This window comes from Rhinolophus hipposideros, assembly GCF_964194185.1.
Source record: "Rhinolophus hipposideros genome assembly, chromosome: 16".
NCBI lineage: Eukaryota > Metazoa > Chordata > Mammalia > Chiroptera > Rhinolophidae > Rhinolophus > Rhinolophus hipposideros.
The window spans coordinates 43298158-43318595 of NC_138062.1; the positions used below are offsets into that span (position 1 = coordinate 43298158).

Genomic DNA, 20438 nt, shown 5'->3' on the forward strand with positions numbered 1-20438 from the left:
GTGTATCTTTTGATCTGAAGTGATTTTCTTGTAGGCAGCATATGTAGGGTCTTAATTTCTTACCATTCCTCCCCCCGCCATCTTTTTATTGAAACATTTAATCCATTTACATTGAAAGTAACTGTTTATAGGTATGTAGTTATTGCATTTCATTATTCATATTTTTAATTTTATTTCCATCTTAAAGAAGTCCCTCTAAGATTCCTTGTATTACTGGTTTGGTGTTGATGAACCCCGTTAGCTTTTTCTTGTCTGGGAAGCTCTTTATCTGTCCTTCGATTCTAAATGATAGCTTTGCTGGGTAGAGCAATCTTGGCTGTAGATCATTGTTTTTCATCACTTTGAATATTTCCTGCCACTCCATTATGGGAGCTCCCTTGTAGGTAACTAACTACTTTTCTCTTGCTGCTTTTAAGATTTTCTCTTTTTCTTTAACCTTTGCCATTGTAATTATGATGTGTCTTGGTGTTGGCTTCTTTGGGTTCATCGTGTTTGGGACTCTGCACTTCCTGGGCTTGTATATCTATTTCCTTCTCCAGGTTATGGAAGTTTTCAGTCATTATTTCTTCAAATGGATTTTCAACTTCTTGTTCTCTCTCTTCTCCTAAAGGTATTCCTATAAAGTGAATCTTGGTATGCTTAATGTTGCCCCAGAGGCCCCTTAAAGTCTCCTTATTTGTTTGGATTCTTTTTTCTTTTTGCTGTTCTGGTTGGGTATTTTCTGCTACCTTATCTTCTAAATCACTGATTTGATCCTCTGCTTCATCTAATCTGTTGTTGATTCCCTGTAATGCATTCTTCATTTCCATTACTGTAGTCTTTATTTCTGACTGGTTCTTTTTTGTGTTTTCCATCTCCATTTTTATGTTTCCTGTCTTTTTGTTGGTGTTCTCCCTGAGATCATTGAGCATCCTTATAACAAGTGTTTGGAACTCTGCATCTGGTAGATTGCTGGTCTCCATTTTGTTTAGTTCTTTTGGTGGAGCTTTGTTCTGGTCTTTTATTTGGGACATATTTCTTTGTCTCCTCATTTTGACTACTTCCCTGTACTTTTCTCTATGTATTACATAGGGCTGCTATGTCTCCAATCTTAATAGAGTGGCCTAATGTAGTAGGTGTGCTGTGGGACTCAGTGGCACAATCTTCCTGGTCACCTGAGCTGTGCACTCCAGGTGTGTCTTTTGTGTGGGTTGTGTCCTCCTCTTGTATTTGAGCCTTGGTTGCTGTTTGCATGTCAGTGAGAGGGATTGACCATAGGCCTGATTGGTTGTGAGGACTGGCCATGACTACAGTGGAGCGGTTGTGCAAGGGCTGACCCTTCAGAGCAGGATTGCCTCAGCAGGGCTGTGGTGCCTGCCCAATCCACCCCATGGTTGTGTAGTCCTTGGAGGCATCTGGGTGATGCTCCAGCTCATTTTGAAGCTGGCCACTGGGTGCGCCAGCCACAGGACCACCTAAGAGGGGACCCAGTGAGTTCAGCCTCAGGCTGTGCCCTACTTGGGGCCACCTGGCAGGAACCACAAAGCAATCCACAGATGGCTGCCACCTGCCCTGTGCTTGGAAGTGTCTTGAGAGACCAAGCTGCAAACCAAGGCTGGCTGCCACTAGTGCCAGGCTTAGGGCTGCTCAGCCAGAGGTATGGGACACGTTCAAGCTAGATGCTGCATGTCTGGGTTCCACAAACCTTTGAGACGCCCTAGGAAAGTCTGTGGCATGAACCAAGGCAGGAGGTTTATACAAAAAAGCCACTGAAAGAGTCTTTGGTATGCCTGAAAGTTGAGCGTGGTGGGGTCTCAGAATTACCAGGGCATTGCAAACGAATGGTGTCAGCCCATTTGATGGAGACTCAGATATGGCTCCCATCTGCATCTGCACACTGGGAAGGGGGTTGCTCAAAAAAGAAGCAATGACTTCCACCAGCTCCTTTGTCTAGGAGAAAGCTGCCCTTCCAGCCCTCGTCCTGAAGGCAGACAACTCAGTTCCCCTTTGTATATTCCTGTCATCTCTCCAGCTGCTGCCTCAGTGCTGGAGCTCAGAACCAGTAATTCCATCAGTGAGTAAGTCTGTGCATGGGCCCTATATAAGGAACAACTGGGACTTCAGCCACCCTCCGTCTCACTCAGCCATAATCTCCACTGGTTTTCATAATGATAAATTATGGGGACTTCCTTCCCTGGCACTGGAACCCTGGACTGGGAAGCCTGCTGTGTCTCTGGGACCCCTTCCTCCTTTGGAGGAACCTCTGCAGCCAAGATATCCCTCCTGACTTTTAATGGGCACACACAGGTGTGGGACCAGCCAGTTCCATGTCTCTGCCCCTCCTACCAGTCTCGAGGTGGTTTCTTTTGTATATCCTTCATTGTAGGGCTTCAGTTCAGCAAGATTTCAGGTGATTTTCCATGATGGTTGTTTTGTAGTTCAGTTGTAATTTTGATGTGGTCGTGAGAGAAGGTAAGCATAGCATTAACCTATGTGGCCATCTTGACTGGAACCCCCCTAAAATATTTTTTTCAATTATGGTAAAATATACAGCACATAAAGTTTACCATCTTAACCATTTTTATAGTACAATTAAGTAGTAGTTACATTCACATTGTTGTACAACCAACCTTTAGAATTATTTTCATTTTGCAAAATTGTAACTCTATATCCATTAAACAACAACTTCTAAGTGCCTCATCTCAACCCACTCCCTGGCAACCACATTCTACTTTCTGTCTGTATGAATTTGACTACTCCATGAACCTCTCATGAGTAGAATCATACAATATTTGTCTTTTTAGTGATTGGCTTATTTTATTTAGCATAATGTCCTTGAGGTTCATCCATGTTGTAGCATGTGTCAGAATTTCCTTCCTTTTTAAGGTTGGTTAATATTCCACTGTATGTGTATACCATCTTTTGTTTATTTATTCATCTATTCATGGATACTTCAGTTGCTTCCACCTTTTGGCTGTTGTGAATAATCCTGCTGTGAACAGGGGTGTGCAGATATCTCTTTCAGTCCATGCTTTCAATTATTTTGTTTATATACCCAGACGTGGAATTGCTGGATCAAATGGTAATCCTATTTTTAATTTTTTGAGAAAACCACACTGCTTTCCGTAGCAGCTGCATCATTTTATATTTCCATCAACAGGGCACAAAGCTTCTAATTTCTCCACATTCTTGCCAACACTTGTTTTCTTTCTTTACTTTTTTCTTTTTTAGTAGCCATCCTAATGAGTGTGAGATGGTATTTCTTGTGGTTTTAATTGCATTGGAGGTCTTTCTAGATCCTGTTATTAATTTCCAATTGATATCATTGAGATCAGAGAATACACTTGATGTAATTTCACTCATTTTAAATATATCTGGGCCTGTGTCATAGCCCAGACCATAGTTGTTGGTCAGAAGAGGATGAGTCTTCAGTAGATGTTGCACATTTGTTCTATGAATGTCAATTACGTTAAGGTGGTTGATAGTGTTCAAATCGCTTGTGACTTTACTGATGTTTTCATCTAATCATTCTATTAATTACGGAGAAAAGGGTGTTATAATTTCATTTTAATTCTTCTAATTTTTGTTTCATGTGTTTTGAAGCTTTACTGTTTGGCACACATACATTTATAATTATTATAACTCTGATGAATTAACCCTTTTAACACAACAAAAGGTCCCTCTTTATCTGTGGTAATACTATTTATCTTAAACCAACTTCATCTAATATTAAGATAGTCACAGCAGTTTTCTTAGGCTTAATGTTTGCATGGTATATCTTTTTCCATCCCTTTGCATTCAGTACATCTGTGTTTTGCTTTTAAACTGCATCTCTAATCAACAGTATGCAGTTCGGTCTTGTTCTCCATCCATTCTAAGCATTTCTACCATTGAATTGAAGTGTTTAGTGGATTTACATTTAATGTAATTGCTGATATGGTTGCAATGGTTCATACAATTTTATGATTTATTTTGTTTGTCCGGTCTATTTTTTCCTGATTCTCCTTCCCTACATACTTTAATGTTAATTGAGTACTTGTCTGAATTTCATTTAATTGTGTATTGGCTTTTTATTTGTAATATTTATATTATTTATATGCAGTTGCTATAGGGATTACAATAAACACTTAAATTTTGTTTTAATTTCATAAAATTTAACTCTTTAAGTGTGGAGTTCATTGGCATTGAGTACATTCACATTGCTGTGCAATCATAACTACTACCTACCATCAGAAATTATTTCTTCTTCTTGAACTAAAGCTCTGTACCCATTAAACAATAACTCTCCATTTCTCTCTCCCCAACCCCACCGCTGCCCCTGGCAACCAACATTCTACTTTTTATTTTTATGAATTTGACAGCTCTATGTATTTCATATAAGTGGAATCCTACATATTTGTCTTTTTATGACTGACTTATTTCACTGTATAATTGTCTTTAAAGTTCATCTGTGTGTTGGAATTTTTTTCCTTTTTTAAGGTTGAATATGCCATTGTCTGTGTTTACATTTTGTTTATCCATTCATTTACTGATGGACATTTGGGTCACTTCCAACTTTTGGCTATTGTGAACAATGCTGCAATGAATGTGGCTGTGGCTGTACAAATACGTCTTTGAGACCCTGCTTTCAATGCTTTTGGATACGTACTCAGATATGGAATTCCTAAATCATATGGTAACTCTATGTTTAATTTTTGGAGAAAACCCCAAATTTTATGTTCTTCCATAGGGGCTGCATCATTTAACATTATCACCAACAGTGCACAGCTTTCCAATTTCTCCACATCATCACCAACACTTGTATTTTCTGTTTTTTGTTTTTTCTGATCGTGGCCATCCTAATGGCTATGTGGTTTTATCTCATTGTGATTTTGATTTTCATTTCCCTAATGATTAGTGAAGTTGAGCATCTTTTCATGTGCTTGTTTGCCATTTGTATACATTTTTTGGAAAAACTCTACAAATCTTTTGCCCATTTAAAAATCAGCTTATTTATTGCTATTGTTGTTGTCACTGTTTTGTAGGAGTTCTTTATATATTCTGGATATTAATCCCTTATTAGATATATGGTCTGTAAATATTTATCCCATTCTGTGGGTTGCCGTTTCACTCTGTTGATTGTGTTCTTTGATGCACGGAAGTGTTAAAATTTGATGTAGCCCAATTTATCTGTGGTGCTTTTGGTTTCATATCCAAGAAATCATCACCGAATTCAAGATCATGAAGAACTGCCCCTATGTTTTCTTCTAAGAGTTTTTTAGTTTTCACTCATGTTTAGATCCTTGATCCATTTTGAGTTAATTTTTGTGTATGGTGTAAAGAAAGGGTCCAAGTTCTTCTTCTTCTTTTTTTTTTTTTGCATATGGAAATCCAGTTTTCCCAAGATTATTTGTTGAAAAATTTTTCCTTTCCCAATTAAATGGTTTTGGGTCTCTTTGTCAAAAATCATTTGACCATAGATGTATCAGTTTATTTTGGGACTATCTGTTCTATACAATTTGTCTAGGTGTCTGAGGCACCTTTTTAAATCAAAAATTCATTATTTAATGTTTGATCCTGTATCCTGATCTTCTCAAAATTTGCATATTGTATAACACTTATTTGTAAAAATGTGGAGGGTGGAGAGACAGAGAGAGAGAGAGAGAGAGAGAGAGAGAGAGAAAGAATTCACACATAGGGTGAAACAGAAAAACTAAATGAAACTATTAATAGATGCTATTACTAATTGAGGGAGGGTCACATGTGGTTTTTGCATTTTTATAAAAACTTTCCTTGCCCATGTGGAATAAATATATTTTGTTTTAGTATAAGAGAAAAGAATGCTGGAAACTTTTTCAAGTGTAAGTTATTTGCTACCATGTTTCCATGAAAATAAGACCTAGCTGGATCATCAGCTCTAATGCATCTTTTGGAGCAAAAATTAATATAATACCCTGTCTTATTTTAATATAATATAAGACCAAATCTCATATAATACAATATAATATAATATAATATAATATAATATAATATAATATAATATAATATAATATAATATAATATAATATAATATAATATACCAGGTCTTATAAAATATAGTATAATGTAAGACCGGGTCTTATATTAAGTTTTGCTCCAAAAGACGCATTGGAGCTGATTGTCTGGCTAGGTTTTATTTTCGGGGAAACACAGTAGCACCAAAAGCCAAAACATGAATAAAAAGAATGAGAGTTTAGAGCTTGAGGAAAGGTCCCAGTTCTGTTTGCTTTTGGTAGCTGAGGTGCAGGGAATGGGAGAGGGATCCTGGGAGGGAGGAGAGTCTGGAAGCCACTTAAACCCATCCCTGCTTTGTCTCCACAGGTCCTCAATGCGTCAGCCGTGACCACAAGGCAGGACGGAGATCACGAGCCATTAGCTGCCCTACAGAAATGGAAGCGGAGCCTCTCAGACAGGTGGTGTCCGCCAGGTACATTCTAAGACTGGTTTCCAACTTTTAACCGCACTCTTGTCTCCAGCTCCTCCAGCTCTCTGATTTACACAGTTCCTGGTTGTTTATTCACAGGTATTAGATGCCTTCTGTGTGCCAGGCACTGTGCTAGTGGAGGGCGTGAAGCCCCTGCCCTCCTGGAACTCTCCTGCTGGGATGGTATCTAGTCAGGCAGATGATCAAGGCAGTGAGAGAGATGAGATAGGAACTGTGAAGATCCCTGAGTGAGGGTGGGACAGAAATGGTGTTGGTGAGGCCTCCCAGGGATGGTGACTTTGGTGCAGACAGCCACTGTCTTTGGTGCTGAGAGCCAGGTAGTGTGGTCCTCAGAGAGCCCCCTGGGAACCATGGTCCCAGGGGGCATGGACTAGGCTTATCTAAGCAAAGGTAGGGGGCCCCTGGGGTGAGTGGGGCCTGAAGAGTCACAAATACAGGTGGGAGCAGATCACACAGGACCTTGAACACCATGGAGGGAGCATAGGTTTTATTTTGTAAGTGAAGAGCATCTCTGAAAAGTTTTAGGCAGAAGACTGATAGGATCATATTTGTATTTTTAGTTCACACTCTTGGATTGAAAGGGGACAAGACTGGAGCAGTTGGAGGGCCATCCAGGGCATGTCTGTCAAGCGTAGTCCTTGGTCTTCTGCCTAATGAGGTGTCTGTGTTCCATATGGTTCTATGGGAAAGGCAGCAGGAACTACGCCTGGCTGGTAGCTGACTGGGGGTTTTGCCTCGCACATGTTTCCTTTTCTCCGCACTTGTGTGTGTTAGGAATCTACCTTCTCCTGTACAAGGGCATTGAGAACTGGCAAGAGTAGCACCTAGGGGTGTTTAAAATCCCTTTAAGAAGTTGCATTTCCTCTTTACTCTGTGCATCTTCCATTAGGGCGAGCCCATATTGCACACATGGGCTTATCAAGGTGTCAGGACATGGAGAGGGAAGAACCTAGCCCCAACAAATACACAAATGCAGCTGTAAACACAGGAGAGCTTCTGCCACTTATTGCTGTGGTCCAGAGATGAGATGGATGTTAATTTTGGATGGTAGTTTTGATATAAGCATTGGATGTAAGGCAGGTAAATCCATATCCAGAGTGTCTATTCCAATAGGAACAAAAGTATTGCTCTTTTCCACAATAGACGTGGTTCAGGGTAATCAGCCTGCCACCAAGTAGCTGGCTGATCACCATGGGGAATGATGCCATTTCACAGGCTCAGTGTTTGTCTCTGCTGCTGGCTGATGGGGCATTTAGCAGTGGTCATAGACAGATGGACCTTGTTGTGTGGAAGTCTGTGTTGTTGGCCCATGAATGATCTCCATCCCAGCCACCATGACCACTTTGTTCATGAGCGCATTGGGTGATGATGGGGTGACTTGAGAAAGGGGTTGACTATGAAAAATAAATGTTTGTTGTTTACACCACACAGTCTATGGTATTTTGTTATAGCAGCCCAAATAGACTAAGACATACTGGCATTTTTATTTATCTATGTAGTTACCTCTTTCAGTATTTTATTTCTACTTTCCAGTATATTTGTTCCTTCATATGGCTTTGAACTATGGTATAATGTCATCTTATTTCAACCTGAAGGACTCCTTTTACTATTTCTTACAGGGATGCTCTACTAGTAATGTACTCCATTAGCTTTTGTTTATCTGGGAATGTCTTAAGGTCTTCTTCATTCTTGAAGATAGTTTTGCTGGATATAGAACTTCTTGATTGACAGGTTTGTCTCTCTCAGCACTTTAAATATATAATCCACTGCCTTCTGGCCTCCATGGTTTCTAAAGAGAAATTAGCTAATAACTTTATTAAGGATCCCGTGTATGTGATGAGTTGTGTCTCACTTGCTGCTTTTAAGATTTTCTGTTTGTATATGGCTTTTGTCCATTTGACTATGTATCTCTGGGTAAATCTCTTTAAATTTATCCTGCTTGGAGTTCATTGAGCTTCTTGGAAATATAGACAAGTGTTTTATCAAATTTGGGTAACTTTTGTTCATTATTTCTTCAAATATTTTCCCCCCCTTTCTCTCTTTTTTCTCCTCTGGGACTCTCATGATGTTGGTGCATTTGATAGTATCCCATAGGTCCCTCAGGTTCTGCTCATTTTTAATTTTTTTGTTTTGTTTCTCTTCCCCAGTATGAATAATTTCAATAGCTTATCTTCATGTTCACTGATTTTTTTTTAATTCTGCTGGTTCAAATTTGCCACTTAACCTCTCTAGTGATATAAAAACACAAAGAGATTGAAAGTAAGAGGATGGAGAAAGATATTGTTTGCAAGTAGTAACTAAGAGAGGGCTCGAATGGTTATATTATTAACAAACAATAGATTTGAAGTCACAATAGTTCTAAAAGGGACGTAAGAACATGCTTTGATAAAAGTTTTGAACCATCAAGATAATCCAATAATTATAAACATACATGCTCCTAACAAGAAAGCCCCCAAAATATGAAACAAAATGGACTGAACAATAATAGTAGTGGGAGACTATAAAAGCCCTTTTCAGAAATGCCTAGAATATTCAGACAGAAATATCAAAAGGAAATAGAGATACCAAAGAAAAACTCACACAATTCAACACCAAAAACACAAACAACCCAATTAAAAAATGGTCACAGGACATGAAGAGACATTTCTCTAAAGAGGACTTGCAGATGGCCAATAGACATATGAACAAAAATGCTTAATGTCACTAATCACTAGAGAAATGCAAATAAAAACCACAATGAGAAACCACCTCACTCTGGTCAGAATGGCTCTCATCAATAAATCAACAAACAACAAGTGCTGGCGCGGATGTGGAGAAAAGGGAACGCTTGTGCACTGTTAGTGGGATTGCAGATTGGTGCAGCCACTATGGAAAACTGTACGGAGGTACCTCAAAAAATTGAAAATGGAACTACCTTGTGACCCAGCAATTCCACTGCACAGTCTCAGCTCAGTGCCTGGAGAATGCCTCCATTCCAGGGCACAAAGCCCCTTTCTTTGCGTTAATTTTTGACTCTATATATAGGATTCATTTTTCCTATCATTTTCCTGCCGTGGCAGATGACATGAACTTCAGCTGAAGGCTTGTCCCTGATTGTCTGATTACTTCTCATCCTGTTTATGTTTTCCACTGACCTGGAGCTCACTGAGGACAGAGATTAGTATTTTTTTCTGTGACTTTCCAGGAACCTGGGTGGTGCTGTCCAATATGGCAGTTAATAGGCCCTTGTGACTTTTGAGCACTTGAAATATAGATGATGTAAGGGAAAAATATTCCCTGGATTCTAACTCATACTTTGAAAAAAATAAGGTAAAATATCTGAATGTTTTATATTTATTACATCTTTAAGTGGTAAATAAATATTATTATTATTTTGAATATATTGATTAAAATTAATTTGACCCATTTCCTTCTATCAATGTGGCTCCTATAATGTTTGAATTTTATGTTGGCTTGTAATGTATTTCTTTTGCAGTGCTGGTCAAGGGTGTATAGTTGTATAGTAGGTGCAGAATTAATATACAGGCTAATACCAGGTAGAGTGGAGTCCACTGATGACTGAAAGGAGTTCCCCGGCCACCAATGGCAGCTTCTAGTAATCCTGTGTGGATTCACTCACCAGATTTTCTCTCCCTTCCCAGGATCCCATGTCAGTGAAGATGGTGAAAAATGTATAAATTGTATAAATGGAGTGGATTACACCATTGACTGGAATAAGCTCTTTTCCTGCTTACCGTGTACAATCTGTAAATCAGGTACTAAAATGGGGACCCCATGCCAAGTGTAGGAGTGATAAGGTAGAAATTGTATCCAGCATGGAATCAGGACACCTAGATTCTAGTTCTTGGTCTCTGTCATACCCTGTTTCATGATTATGTCTTAGGTCAGTAAAATGAAAACAGAAATTATGTTTATAATGCATGCCAAACAGTAGGGAAATCTTTTAGACCATCAGTTGGAAGGAGGGTGATAGTCTGTCCCTTGATGGGTGAACTCTAGCTACAGCATAGAAGGTGTGGCCGAGTGCAAATTCAGTGCTGGTTTGAGCTGGGACATGGGTCTGCTCCTGGTGCTCTATGCTCCTAAGTGTATAGTTGTATAGTGCTCCTATAGCACGGTGCTATAGCACAGTGCTCCGTGCTCCTGTCCGGTGCTCCACCTCCCTCAGCTTTCCGGCCCAAGGCCCCTCCGCCTCTCCAGCAGAGCTAGGTTTTGGGAAGTCGCCCACGGGTTCCTGTCTACCCAGGGTCTCTCAGATTATACCCCACCCTTCTTAATGACCTTGTGAGCTAATAGGCATTTCCTCCCAATCCTGACGTAATAAATAATAAATCGTGGTCTTTTTTATACACCTCTGAGTAGGGGGGACAGGTGAACAGTGATTGTCCGTTTTATGCCACACCTTTGTTACTGCAGAAACTGACCCTCAAGTCTACAGTGAACTGAATGAAGCTGAGTGGGACAGGGGTTTGGGTGGTGAAAAACGGTTGAGGGACACGTGAGAGAAACATATCCCCAAAACCTTATCCTTTGTGTTCAGGTCAGGAAGAAACAGTTCCATGCACCAGGACTAAAAATACACAGTGTCAGTGCAAACCTGACACTTTCCTCGGAGAAGATTCTCCTGAGTTCTGCCAGAAGTGCAGCACTGGGTAAGACCCTAGAGCCAAGGGGCCTCCCAAACACAGAAGACCCGAGTTTCCTGAACCCCTTTCTCTCTCCTGCTTCCATGCAGCCCAGCCACCCCATCAGAGCTTCCCTGTGCCTGTGGGAGCTTCTGAGCCTTCAGTGGCCCATCTTTGTCCACGTCCTCACACTGTGCCCTGCAGGGTCCCCTTCCCACACCTCCTCAGCACAGTTTTCCTACGGCCAGGCTGGCCTTTCCCTTGGGCACAGTAGACCACTCATTAGGGCCCAGAAGCCTGTCAGTGGCCCAAGAAAAGGTTTCATTTCTTTTGACATAATAAGGAACGAATCAAGTAAAATTCAGCTATATTTATATTCATCTTTATAACAATTCAATCATAAAATGTACTTTTTAATATTTTTTGTGTGCAGGCATGGGCCATGCACACAAAAGTGCCCATAGTCAACTCGTAACGAGGCTGATCCTGTAGCTCCTTCAAGGTTCCTATAAAACGCTGGTCCAACTCAGCCTGCCTTCCCCCAGGCCCCTGTTCCCTCAATAGGATGGTGTTTGCCCTGTTATCGGGATTTAGGGGCCAGTAGTGATTCACTCTCCCCTGACCTCCAGTTTGGCTGCGATTGGTAGGGACAGTCAACAGGTGGAGGACGAGAGGTTCCTTGTATGAAAGGTGGACTGGAGGGCGAGGCTCAGCTTGTGCCCACAGGGCTTCTGACTGTTGACCGAGAGTGAGGTACGTCCTCCTGGGGGCTCCCCCTGCAGCCCGGGCAGCTCAGTGCAGGCCTCACACTGTAGGCCAGCTCCTGTAGAAGGTGCAGCTCTGAACACTTAGCTGGAGTCCTACGGGCTAAAGTGCCATGCTCGGCTCCTTCTTCAACCCAGCAAGGGGGTGAGGGGACTCGTAGTTCAGACAGAAGACTGTTCTTCCTCTACTCTCTGGTCAGGGGACACTGGGTGGGAGGTTGCTCCCTCTTTCTCCTCCTCTTACCTCACAGAACCTCCTCACAACCTCCCTATGTCTGTACCTAGGTGTCCTGATGGCATGGTTGAAGCTGAGCCCTGTACGCCCTGGAGCGACCTCCAGTGTGTCAAACAAGAATCAGGTACCCAGGCCATTGGGGAGGCACCGGTTCCTGGAAAGCCAGTGACCACCAGCCTGGGGCCGCCCACCACTCCCTCTCCCTCCTCAGGCAGTTCAGAGCCAGTGCTTGGAATTGTACTGGGGACTGTGTGTGCCCTGCTGGTGCTGCTGCTGAGTGCATGTGCATGTTGTCACTGGAGACGCATTTGTCAAGGTGAGGTTGGCTGCCTCCCTCGCTTCCTGCTGTTTCTCAAACAGAAACACATTCCCCTCCGTCTCCCAAATTCTCTTGGTCTTTCTGCCTGACTCTGATCTCTTTGCCCATGATGACCCCTCCATCTCCCACCTCACCTCCCAAGGGTCAGGATCATACCATTCCCTCCATCTTGGGGCTGACCATCACCTCATCTCCCTGGCCAAGTCCAGGAGGGCAGGCCAGTTCTTCAGGGCCCCCAGCCAGGGCACAAAGGTGGTCTGGGTGATAAAAGTCAGGAGAAGAGGGTCAGGGGTTTATACAGCTTTGGTCAGAGCAGAACCCAACAGAGATTTAATACATGTTTATTTTTACTTCTTTTCCCTTCTCTCCCCCTCCTGAGAGTGTTCCAGAGTTAGATAGTCCCTTCCCTGTCACTAGGCCCCGGGGACTGTTTGTTCAGTGTCTGAGCCCCCAGCCCATGCCTTGTCCCCAGCGCTGTCCTTATGGAGGGAGGTGCTGAGAGGGCCCTCCCCACTCTAAGGCAGACACCCCTTCTCTTCCAGCTTGTGGAGTGGACCCCGAGTGCGTGACCACAGTGAGTTGGTTTCTCCAGGACCTGGTGGCATCAGCCCTCAGGAACTGCTTCCTACCCACAGCAAGGCCCTGGGTGGGCATGGTCCCAGTTTGTCCTGTACTGCTGCCCCTGGCTGTCTCAAGTGGCCTGGGGGGCCTGGGCTGACTGTAAGAGGGCAACTGGCCCTTTGGGAGCAGCGACGGGCCTGGGGTCAGTGCCAAGCCCTGTCCTTCCTGCTGCTGTGACACCCTCACCCATAGCCCTGCACCCTGGGGGATGAGGGTGTCAGGCAGAGGTGCTGAACCCCTTCGCACAGCACCAGGGTTCTGGTGCCAGCAGCAGAGTTCTGGATGTGCTGAGCCTGTGCCATCCTTAGGGGACAGCCTTGAGAGGGTGTGGGGCAGCAGAATCCACGATGTCCCCTGAGACCCTGCGTGGAGCCTGGGAGCAGACTCCTGAGTCAGCTCTTTGCCTTTCCAAGGTCATTTTCTGGCGCTGGTGTCCCCCAAGAGGGCCTGTGGTTCTGGATAATTCCCGCAACAAGATCATCAGCAACAGAGGCTCACTGTCCACTCAGGCCTCTGAGCAGGAACTGGGAAACCAGGAGCCTGCAGAGCTGGAACGTGTCCTCATACAGTCCCCGGTGGAAGCAGAGCGTCTGCTGGTGAGTGGGTGACAGCCATGAGGGGCCTGGCCTTCTGCTTGTCCAGAACTGTGGTAGAAACAGGGGAAGGCCGATGCTGGTCTGGTCCCCTGTCCCCTGGGGACGTGGTGATGGAGGGAGACCAGGACCTGCAGGGAAAGGGGCCGCATGCACAGGGAGCCCGCCACCCGATATGTGGACTGTCAGCTCTACGGAATATGTGGGTCTTCCTGTCTGCCCAGTTCTCACTATATCCCCAGAGCCTGGAACAGGCAGGCACAGAATGGGTGCTGCCATGTTTGTTGTAGGATTGAATGAGGGCTGCATAATAGTTCATTATGTGGTAGTAAAATAATGTAGTAACTCATGCCTCATAACAATAGGTATATCAAATTTATTACAAAATTATTATTACATTGAACCTATATGAAAATAAATCTTGGTCTAGATATCCGATCATATTTATATGGTGGCTTTTAAAAGTGGGATTTCTAAGTTAATGTGTAGAAGTGCTTTTTAACTGTATGCATGCACATACACACACAGTTTTGGTTCGTATTAATTAATCAGTTTTAATATGACATTGAGTGGTAAATCTGTAGAAACATTTAATTTTTTGTTCCTCATAAGCTTAGAAAGTCAGTCCCCTTAATATAAGATGAAATCTTTAATTTCTTAAGAGTTCTTTTAATTTAATGATGAGTTTTAGCATATAGCAATATTATCTAAACAGAATTGATTTTGTGACATGATATGACATAAGGGGTCTCTTAATTGTTCTCAGTCACTGTCTCATTCCTCCAACCCCATTTAGCAACTGACTCTCCCATCTCCTTCTGTTTTAGCCCCTCCTTTATCACATGTGAAATATTTACATAGACATTGATCTCTTTCCACCTCGTGTGACCTTCTCTGTTTTCTCCCTGCATCTATAGTACATGATTTTAAATAAAGAGAAAATGTAAAAGGAAACAAACCAAAAAGGCCAATAATCCTTCTTTCCTGATTAATCACTTTTCATATTTTTTTTAGAGCAGTTAGTACCTATCCACAGTGAGAAAAAGTAAATATTACACAAAGGTTCTCTGTGAGTGGCGAAAGCTTTCTGCATTATTTCTGCAGCCCTCTCACTCTTTTAATTTCAGGTAACTACGAGAAATAATTTTTTCATGATTCTTCTGAAATTTTTATGCATATGCCATCTATATGCAGTACTCTACCAAGTGAAACTTTCTAATATGTTTTAATATTTGAGAAAGCACATACCTCTTTTTTTTACTTTTCAAAATTTATTATTTTTATCCAGACAAAAATTTTTTTCTTTAAACATTCTTTTATTTTTATTTTTATATTTTTTATAATTTTTTTAATTAAATTTATTGGGGTGACAATTGTTAGTAAATTTGCATAGATTTCAGGTGTACAATTCTGTATTACATCGTCTATAAATCCCATTGTGTGTTCACCACCCAGAGTCAGTTCTCCTTCCGTCACCATATATTTGATCCCCTTTACCCTCATCACCCACCCCCTACCCCCTTACCCTCTGGTAACCACTAAATTATTGTATCCAGACAAAATTTAGAATTAGTTTATAATTTCCTCCACCCCCAAAATCATCTGAATTTTGTTTTCTTATATTACCTTAAATTAATCCAGGAAGAATTGAGATCTTTCAATATTCAATATTTTTCTTATCAACGAAGACAGCATTTCAGGTGAGAGGTTCTATTATGACTCAATTAAGATTTGTGTTTTTCTTCAGATAGACGATTCCTATTTCTTGTCAAAGCTGTTTCTTTGTATTTGGTGTATTTTATTACCCTTACCGGTTGGATCATTTTGCAAATCTATTTTCTAATTTATTATTTCTGCTATGTTTATTAACATTCATCAAGACATGCATTCATTTTTAAGTACTGTAGCTTATACCTTAGGGTTTTAAAAATATACAATCATATCTAAAATAATGATTATCGTTTCTGCCCCCTCCCACTAGTCCTGCCCGCTTTTTATTTCACGTCTTGCTTGTAGTGCAGACCTTATAGAGCAATGTTCAAAGGTGCTTAGAGAAGGCACATGTTTTGGTCTTCATTTGATTTCCTTGGGGTGGCCTTCAATATTTCACCCAAAAGAATGATGTTGATTCTTGTTATCATTATGGATGCAGCCCCTAGTTTTTGTTGTGGTTTTTAAAAGTCAGAATTCATATTTAAGTTCAAAATGCCTTTTCAAGTCTCTACAGAGTTGATTTAATGCTCTCATTCCCTTATTTAGATTATTGATATGATACATTCTCACTGATCAAAGCACCTTCACATTCATGGAGAAAACCATTCCTTAGATTTTCTGAAGTTCCATATATATATATTTTTTTTCATTTAAATCACATAAATTCCTGTGAGGGAATGACTGTCTCCTGATGGGGTGATGGGAGTGGACCAGAAGGGGCAGAAGGGAACTGTGTGGGGTGGTGGCAATGTTTCATTTCTTGACTGGGTGAAGGTTACTCAAGTGTATACAGTTGTCCAGCTGGAACAGACACTTAAGGAGTGAGCATTACCACAAAGAACATGGGTCTCCATGGGCACACAAACACAGAGCCAGTGAGGGGGGAAGGGTAGGAGGTTCCTCTCTATCTCTATAGAGACTTTGAAAGGGAGGTGGGTGTCCCAGGTCACACAGTTGGCTGGTTGTCAGGCTCACTTCTGGAATCCAGGACTCCTGACTGGGACCAACGGAACTCTCCATTGTTTTTTACAGGGACCAGCAGGAGCTGAAGGGTCTCAGGTGAGAAGGAGGCTGCTGATTCCAGCAAATGGCACAGACCCCATTGAAAGTGAGTGTTTTGTTGGGGGAAATGGAGCAGGAGTGGAGGGAAGAGGGCTATATCCTAACTGCCATCCCCGTCGCTGTTAGAGCAGTAGAGAGCTGAGGATGCTGGAAGCAGGGGGGCCTATGCTAATTGTCACTGGAAAAATTGGGATCTAAATCTTTTCTCCCACCTCTTCTTCTCCCCCCACTGCACTCCTTTTCCCCCCACCAATATTTTCTCACACCTGCCTTTCTTCCACCAATTTCCCTCCTCCTTTGTTTAAGGCCAGGTTCACCCACCATGAGGGCACCTAAGGGGCTGTGCTGTCCAGCAGGGCACCCACTGGCCCCGGGAGGCTGCCGAGCACATGACCTGTGGTTAGGCCAAATTTGAAGAGCTGTTATATTAAACTACAAACCAGATTTCAAATTTTAATACAAAGGAGAAATATAAAAAATCCCATTCGTAATTTTTTGTTTATTGATAGCATGCAAAAATGATAATATTTTGCATATATTGAGTTAGTACCATATACAGAGGGTGCCAAAAAATGTATGCACATTTTAAGAAAGGAGAACTATTAAAATTGTAATACTCGTATGTAATACTCAATAACAAAAGATGAATACGAGTCAAGTTTGACGTCTGCAATTACAAGAGGTGCGCAAAGTGGTTACCATCCGTGTCCAGATACTTCTGATTACAGTGAACGACTGCTTGAGCAACGTTGACCAAAATCTCTACTTGTATACATGTTTTTGGCACCCCTGGTATTTATTGTTAACATTAGTATCAACTATTTTTTTTATTTTCTTCAATGCAGCTATTAGAAAAATACAAGTAAGTATTCCTGACTCACCTTATATTTCTCTGGTGTGCAGTGCCTTCCACACACATCTCATGTAACCCCCAGTGAGATAAAATGGGGCAAACTCTATTCATGTAATCACCAGTAAGATGAGTGGAGTTTGCCCATTTTATCTCAATTTCTTGCTCAGCTTGTGTCCCCATCCAGCCCTGCCACAGTTTGTAGGTGAGGCTGTACTGGGCGTGAAGCTAGAGATCTTGCCCAGTTGAGGTCCTTGCTCTGTGCACAGGTACAGGTATGGCAGCCCTGGGACCTTACTCTCAGGACAAGCTCAGGTTCCCTCCGCTGAGGGCCCGTTGTACCACAGTCTGTCCCAGCCTCTGTCTCCTGCCTCACACTGCTCGCTCTCTCCATGGCGTCCGTCTACCCTCCCATGTGGACTATCCATTAGGGCAGGATTCTCTGTTAACCTTGTCTCTGTAGTGCCGTAGGTACAGATGAAACCTAGGCAGGGGTGGCCTGGTACTGTTGACTGGAAGCAGGTAAGGGGCGCAGAGGCACAGCTTACCAGCAGGGGGCGCTCGGGTCTAGGCCTGATTGAGGATGCTGTGCCCTTTCTAAAGGGTATCCCACCTCGCCTGACTGTCTCTGTGGCTTCCCCCCACCTAGGCCTGAGGCTGTTCTTTGATTACTTCACAAAAGTCGTGCCCTTCACGTCCTGGAACCCGCTCATGAGGCTGTTGGGCCTCAACGACAATGATATCTACGTCGCCAGAGCTCAGGTCCTGAACCCCAGGGAAGCCTTGTATGAAATGCTAGTGACCTGGCTCAGCCACAAGGGGCGGGCTGCCTCGGTCAACACCCTGCTGGACGCCTTGGAAACACTTGGGGAAAGACATGCAAAGGAGTTGATTCAGGACCACCTGGTGGGCTCTGGGAAGTATGTCTATGAAGAAGATGGGGCATGCTCTGCTCTGTCCTGAGTGAAAAGAATCTCTTTAGGAAACTGGAGCTTTCCTAGTTATCTTTTCTTCTGGAAGAAGAAGCATGATTGGACACCAGGCTGGAAGACGCAGCAGGTACTTGAGCAATACTTGAAGAAATTCTACCATCCAAAAGCCTATATAGCTTTTGGAATGTTCTAAAATTTTTTCAATGCACTGAAAGTAATTTTTATAAAATGTTTGTTGTTATAAACAAACTCTGGGGCCAGCATGGTTGCCCTGGTGGTTGGAGCTCTGTGCGCTTAACACCAAGGGCGCCGGTTCGATTCCCACATGTCCTCCACAGCTAAAATTGTGAACACTGGCTCAGGCTGGTGTGAGCTGCTGTGAGCGGCCGACCTATGACCGGCTACTGCCTTAGCCGGGGGAGCACAAGCCTCATAACACCCGCATGGGCCAGGGAGCTGTGTCCTACACAACTAGACTGAGAAACAACAACTTGGACTGGAGTTGGGTGGGGGCAGGGTGAGGCAGAAGAAGGGGAAACACAAAAAAAACAAACTCTGGAAGTGTGTGTAATAAGATTCTATGAGTAGTGTAGTTTTATATGTTCATATGTGTACTGAGAATTGTTTTAGAATGTCATTCTTTTCAATTCATGGCGTTTTTTCAACTAATATATGTGGACTTTTTACTTGCATTCGTTATATTGTAATACATTTATTACATGTTCTACACCATGTTGGCAGGTGTCCATTTATGTCTAACTATGTGATATACATTTTTCTATTTTTGTGTTTATATGAGCCATGGAAATCTTGTGGAAATGTACTTATTAGGTTTTTAGATGGATTATCAAGGAGAGAATATGCAAAAAAAAAAAAAAAAAACATAGAGGAAAGGAGGGAAAAGGTCCACCTCTGGGCAGGCACTGGTGAGCCCCAGTTCTCCCTCATATGTAGTTTGTGCTTGTCCAGGATTACATGACTGGCAAATTCCACTTGGTAATTTTACACATGCATGAATATTTATGACATTTATGGACAAACGTTTACAAGTGACCAGAGACGTGGTATCCACGTGCAGCCCTATGGCTGGGTGTCCCTGAACTGGGAAGTTGTGGGTGTGCCATGGACGTGGGTGGGGAGCATGGGAGATGCGTTAGATCGAAGGTGCCAAGTACATTCTATGTCATGTGCCATTCGGGTCATGTGAATGAACATTCGGCCCCATCTGGGCTCGGGGGAGACAGGACAGGGATCTGCTCCCACTGTCTGCCCTGGTCTCGGGGACGAAGAGTGCTCATGGATTATGTCAAATGTTTGCTGACTTAGCACTGAATAGGCCCTCTCACTTCTTTTTTTCCTTCCATTTGCCTATTTATTTCAAGACTTTATTAGGTTATATAACATGTATTGCACAATACATGATGCCAGTAATTTAGTCCTTGGTGCTACAGCCAAGAAGGAGAGAGAAAGGGAGAATTTATGAGAACTGCTGTCACGTAGACCCAGCAAGTTCCAATTTGTCAACCTAGCCCAGAGAGGAAGATGGGAAGTGAGTTCACAAGCAGCTCTAGCTTCCCAGGATGCAGCAGTATGATGTTTTGTCTTTCTTTGTCCCCGCAGCCCATGCCAACACACATGAGTCTCCATCTCCTGTTCCTAAAACCCGTCAGATACCTAGTGTCACTCTTCCCTGTGCCTGCAACACATATCTTTCCATGAGTGTTTCTCTCTCTTGCGTCTGCTTCTGATACTAGACCTCAGATGTCTCACTCTGTGTGTCTGTGTCCCATTCCATCCCTTGAACGTACTATCTGCTGTGCTTCCGCCCATCCCAGCTCATGTGTGTCTGCATTCTCTCTGCCTCCAGTCCACCTAGACGACCAGTGTTTTCATTTGCTGTTCTCTAGCCCTTGTCTGAACACGTGTGTTGCCTGCAGCCCATGTGGATGTCAAGTGTCTCCACCTACTGTGCCTCACTTCGTTGTTACTCACCTATTGAAGGACATTTGGTTCCTTCCAGATTTTGACAATTGTTAACAAAGCTGCTTTATATGTATGTATATTTATATTCTTAGTGGGTTTTATGTGGATATATGTTTTCACATCCGTTGAGTAAATACATAGGGGCATAATTGTTGCACCATATTGTATCACTGCTTAGCTTCACGAGAGGTTGTACCATTTCTATTCCCATCAGCAATGACTGGGATTTTTTTTGTTGTTTCACATCCTCTCTAGTAATTGGTATTCTCAGTTTATGGTATTTAGCCATTTAATAGACG

The 20438-nt window shown here is 42.6% G+C and overlaps 1 protein-coding gene across 5 annotated transcripts in view; it reads left to right on the plus strand.

Annotated features, from left to right (window-relative positions):
- Positions 1-19020, plus strand: part of LOC308508720 (tumor necrosis factor receptor superfamily member 10A-like) — a 33786-nt gene extending 14766 nt beyond the window's left edge. The window contains exons 2-10 of one of the 5 annotated variants that reach the window (XM_081075884.1): positions 6319-6424; positions 10084-10197; positions 10983-11094; positions 12117-12382; positions 12928-12959; positions 13420-13602; positions 15241-15299; positions 16345-16420; positions 17874-19020. In XM_081075884.1, the coding sequence (XP_080932010.1) occupies positions 6319-6424; positions 10084-10197; positions 10983-11094; positions 12117-12382; positions 12928-12959; positions 13420-13602; positions 15241-15299; positions 16345-16375 (903 nt within the window). In that variant the 3' untranslated portion in view covers positions 16376-16420; positions 17874-19020. Of the gene's footprint in view, positions 1-6318; positions 6425-10083; positions 10198-10982; positions 11095-12116; positions 12383-12927; positions 12960-13419; positions 13603-15240; positions 15300-16344; positions 16421-17219; positions 17237-17873 lie in introns of all 5 variants that reach the window. The other 4 variants (XM_081075881.1, XM_081075883.1, XM_081075880.1 and 1 more) reach the window with 4 other exon arrangements.
- Positions 19021-20438: the final 1418 nt, after the last annotated feature.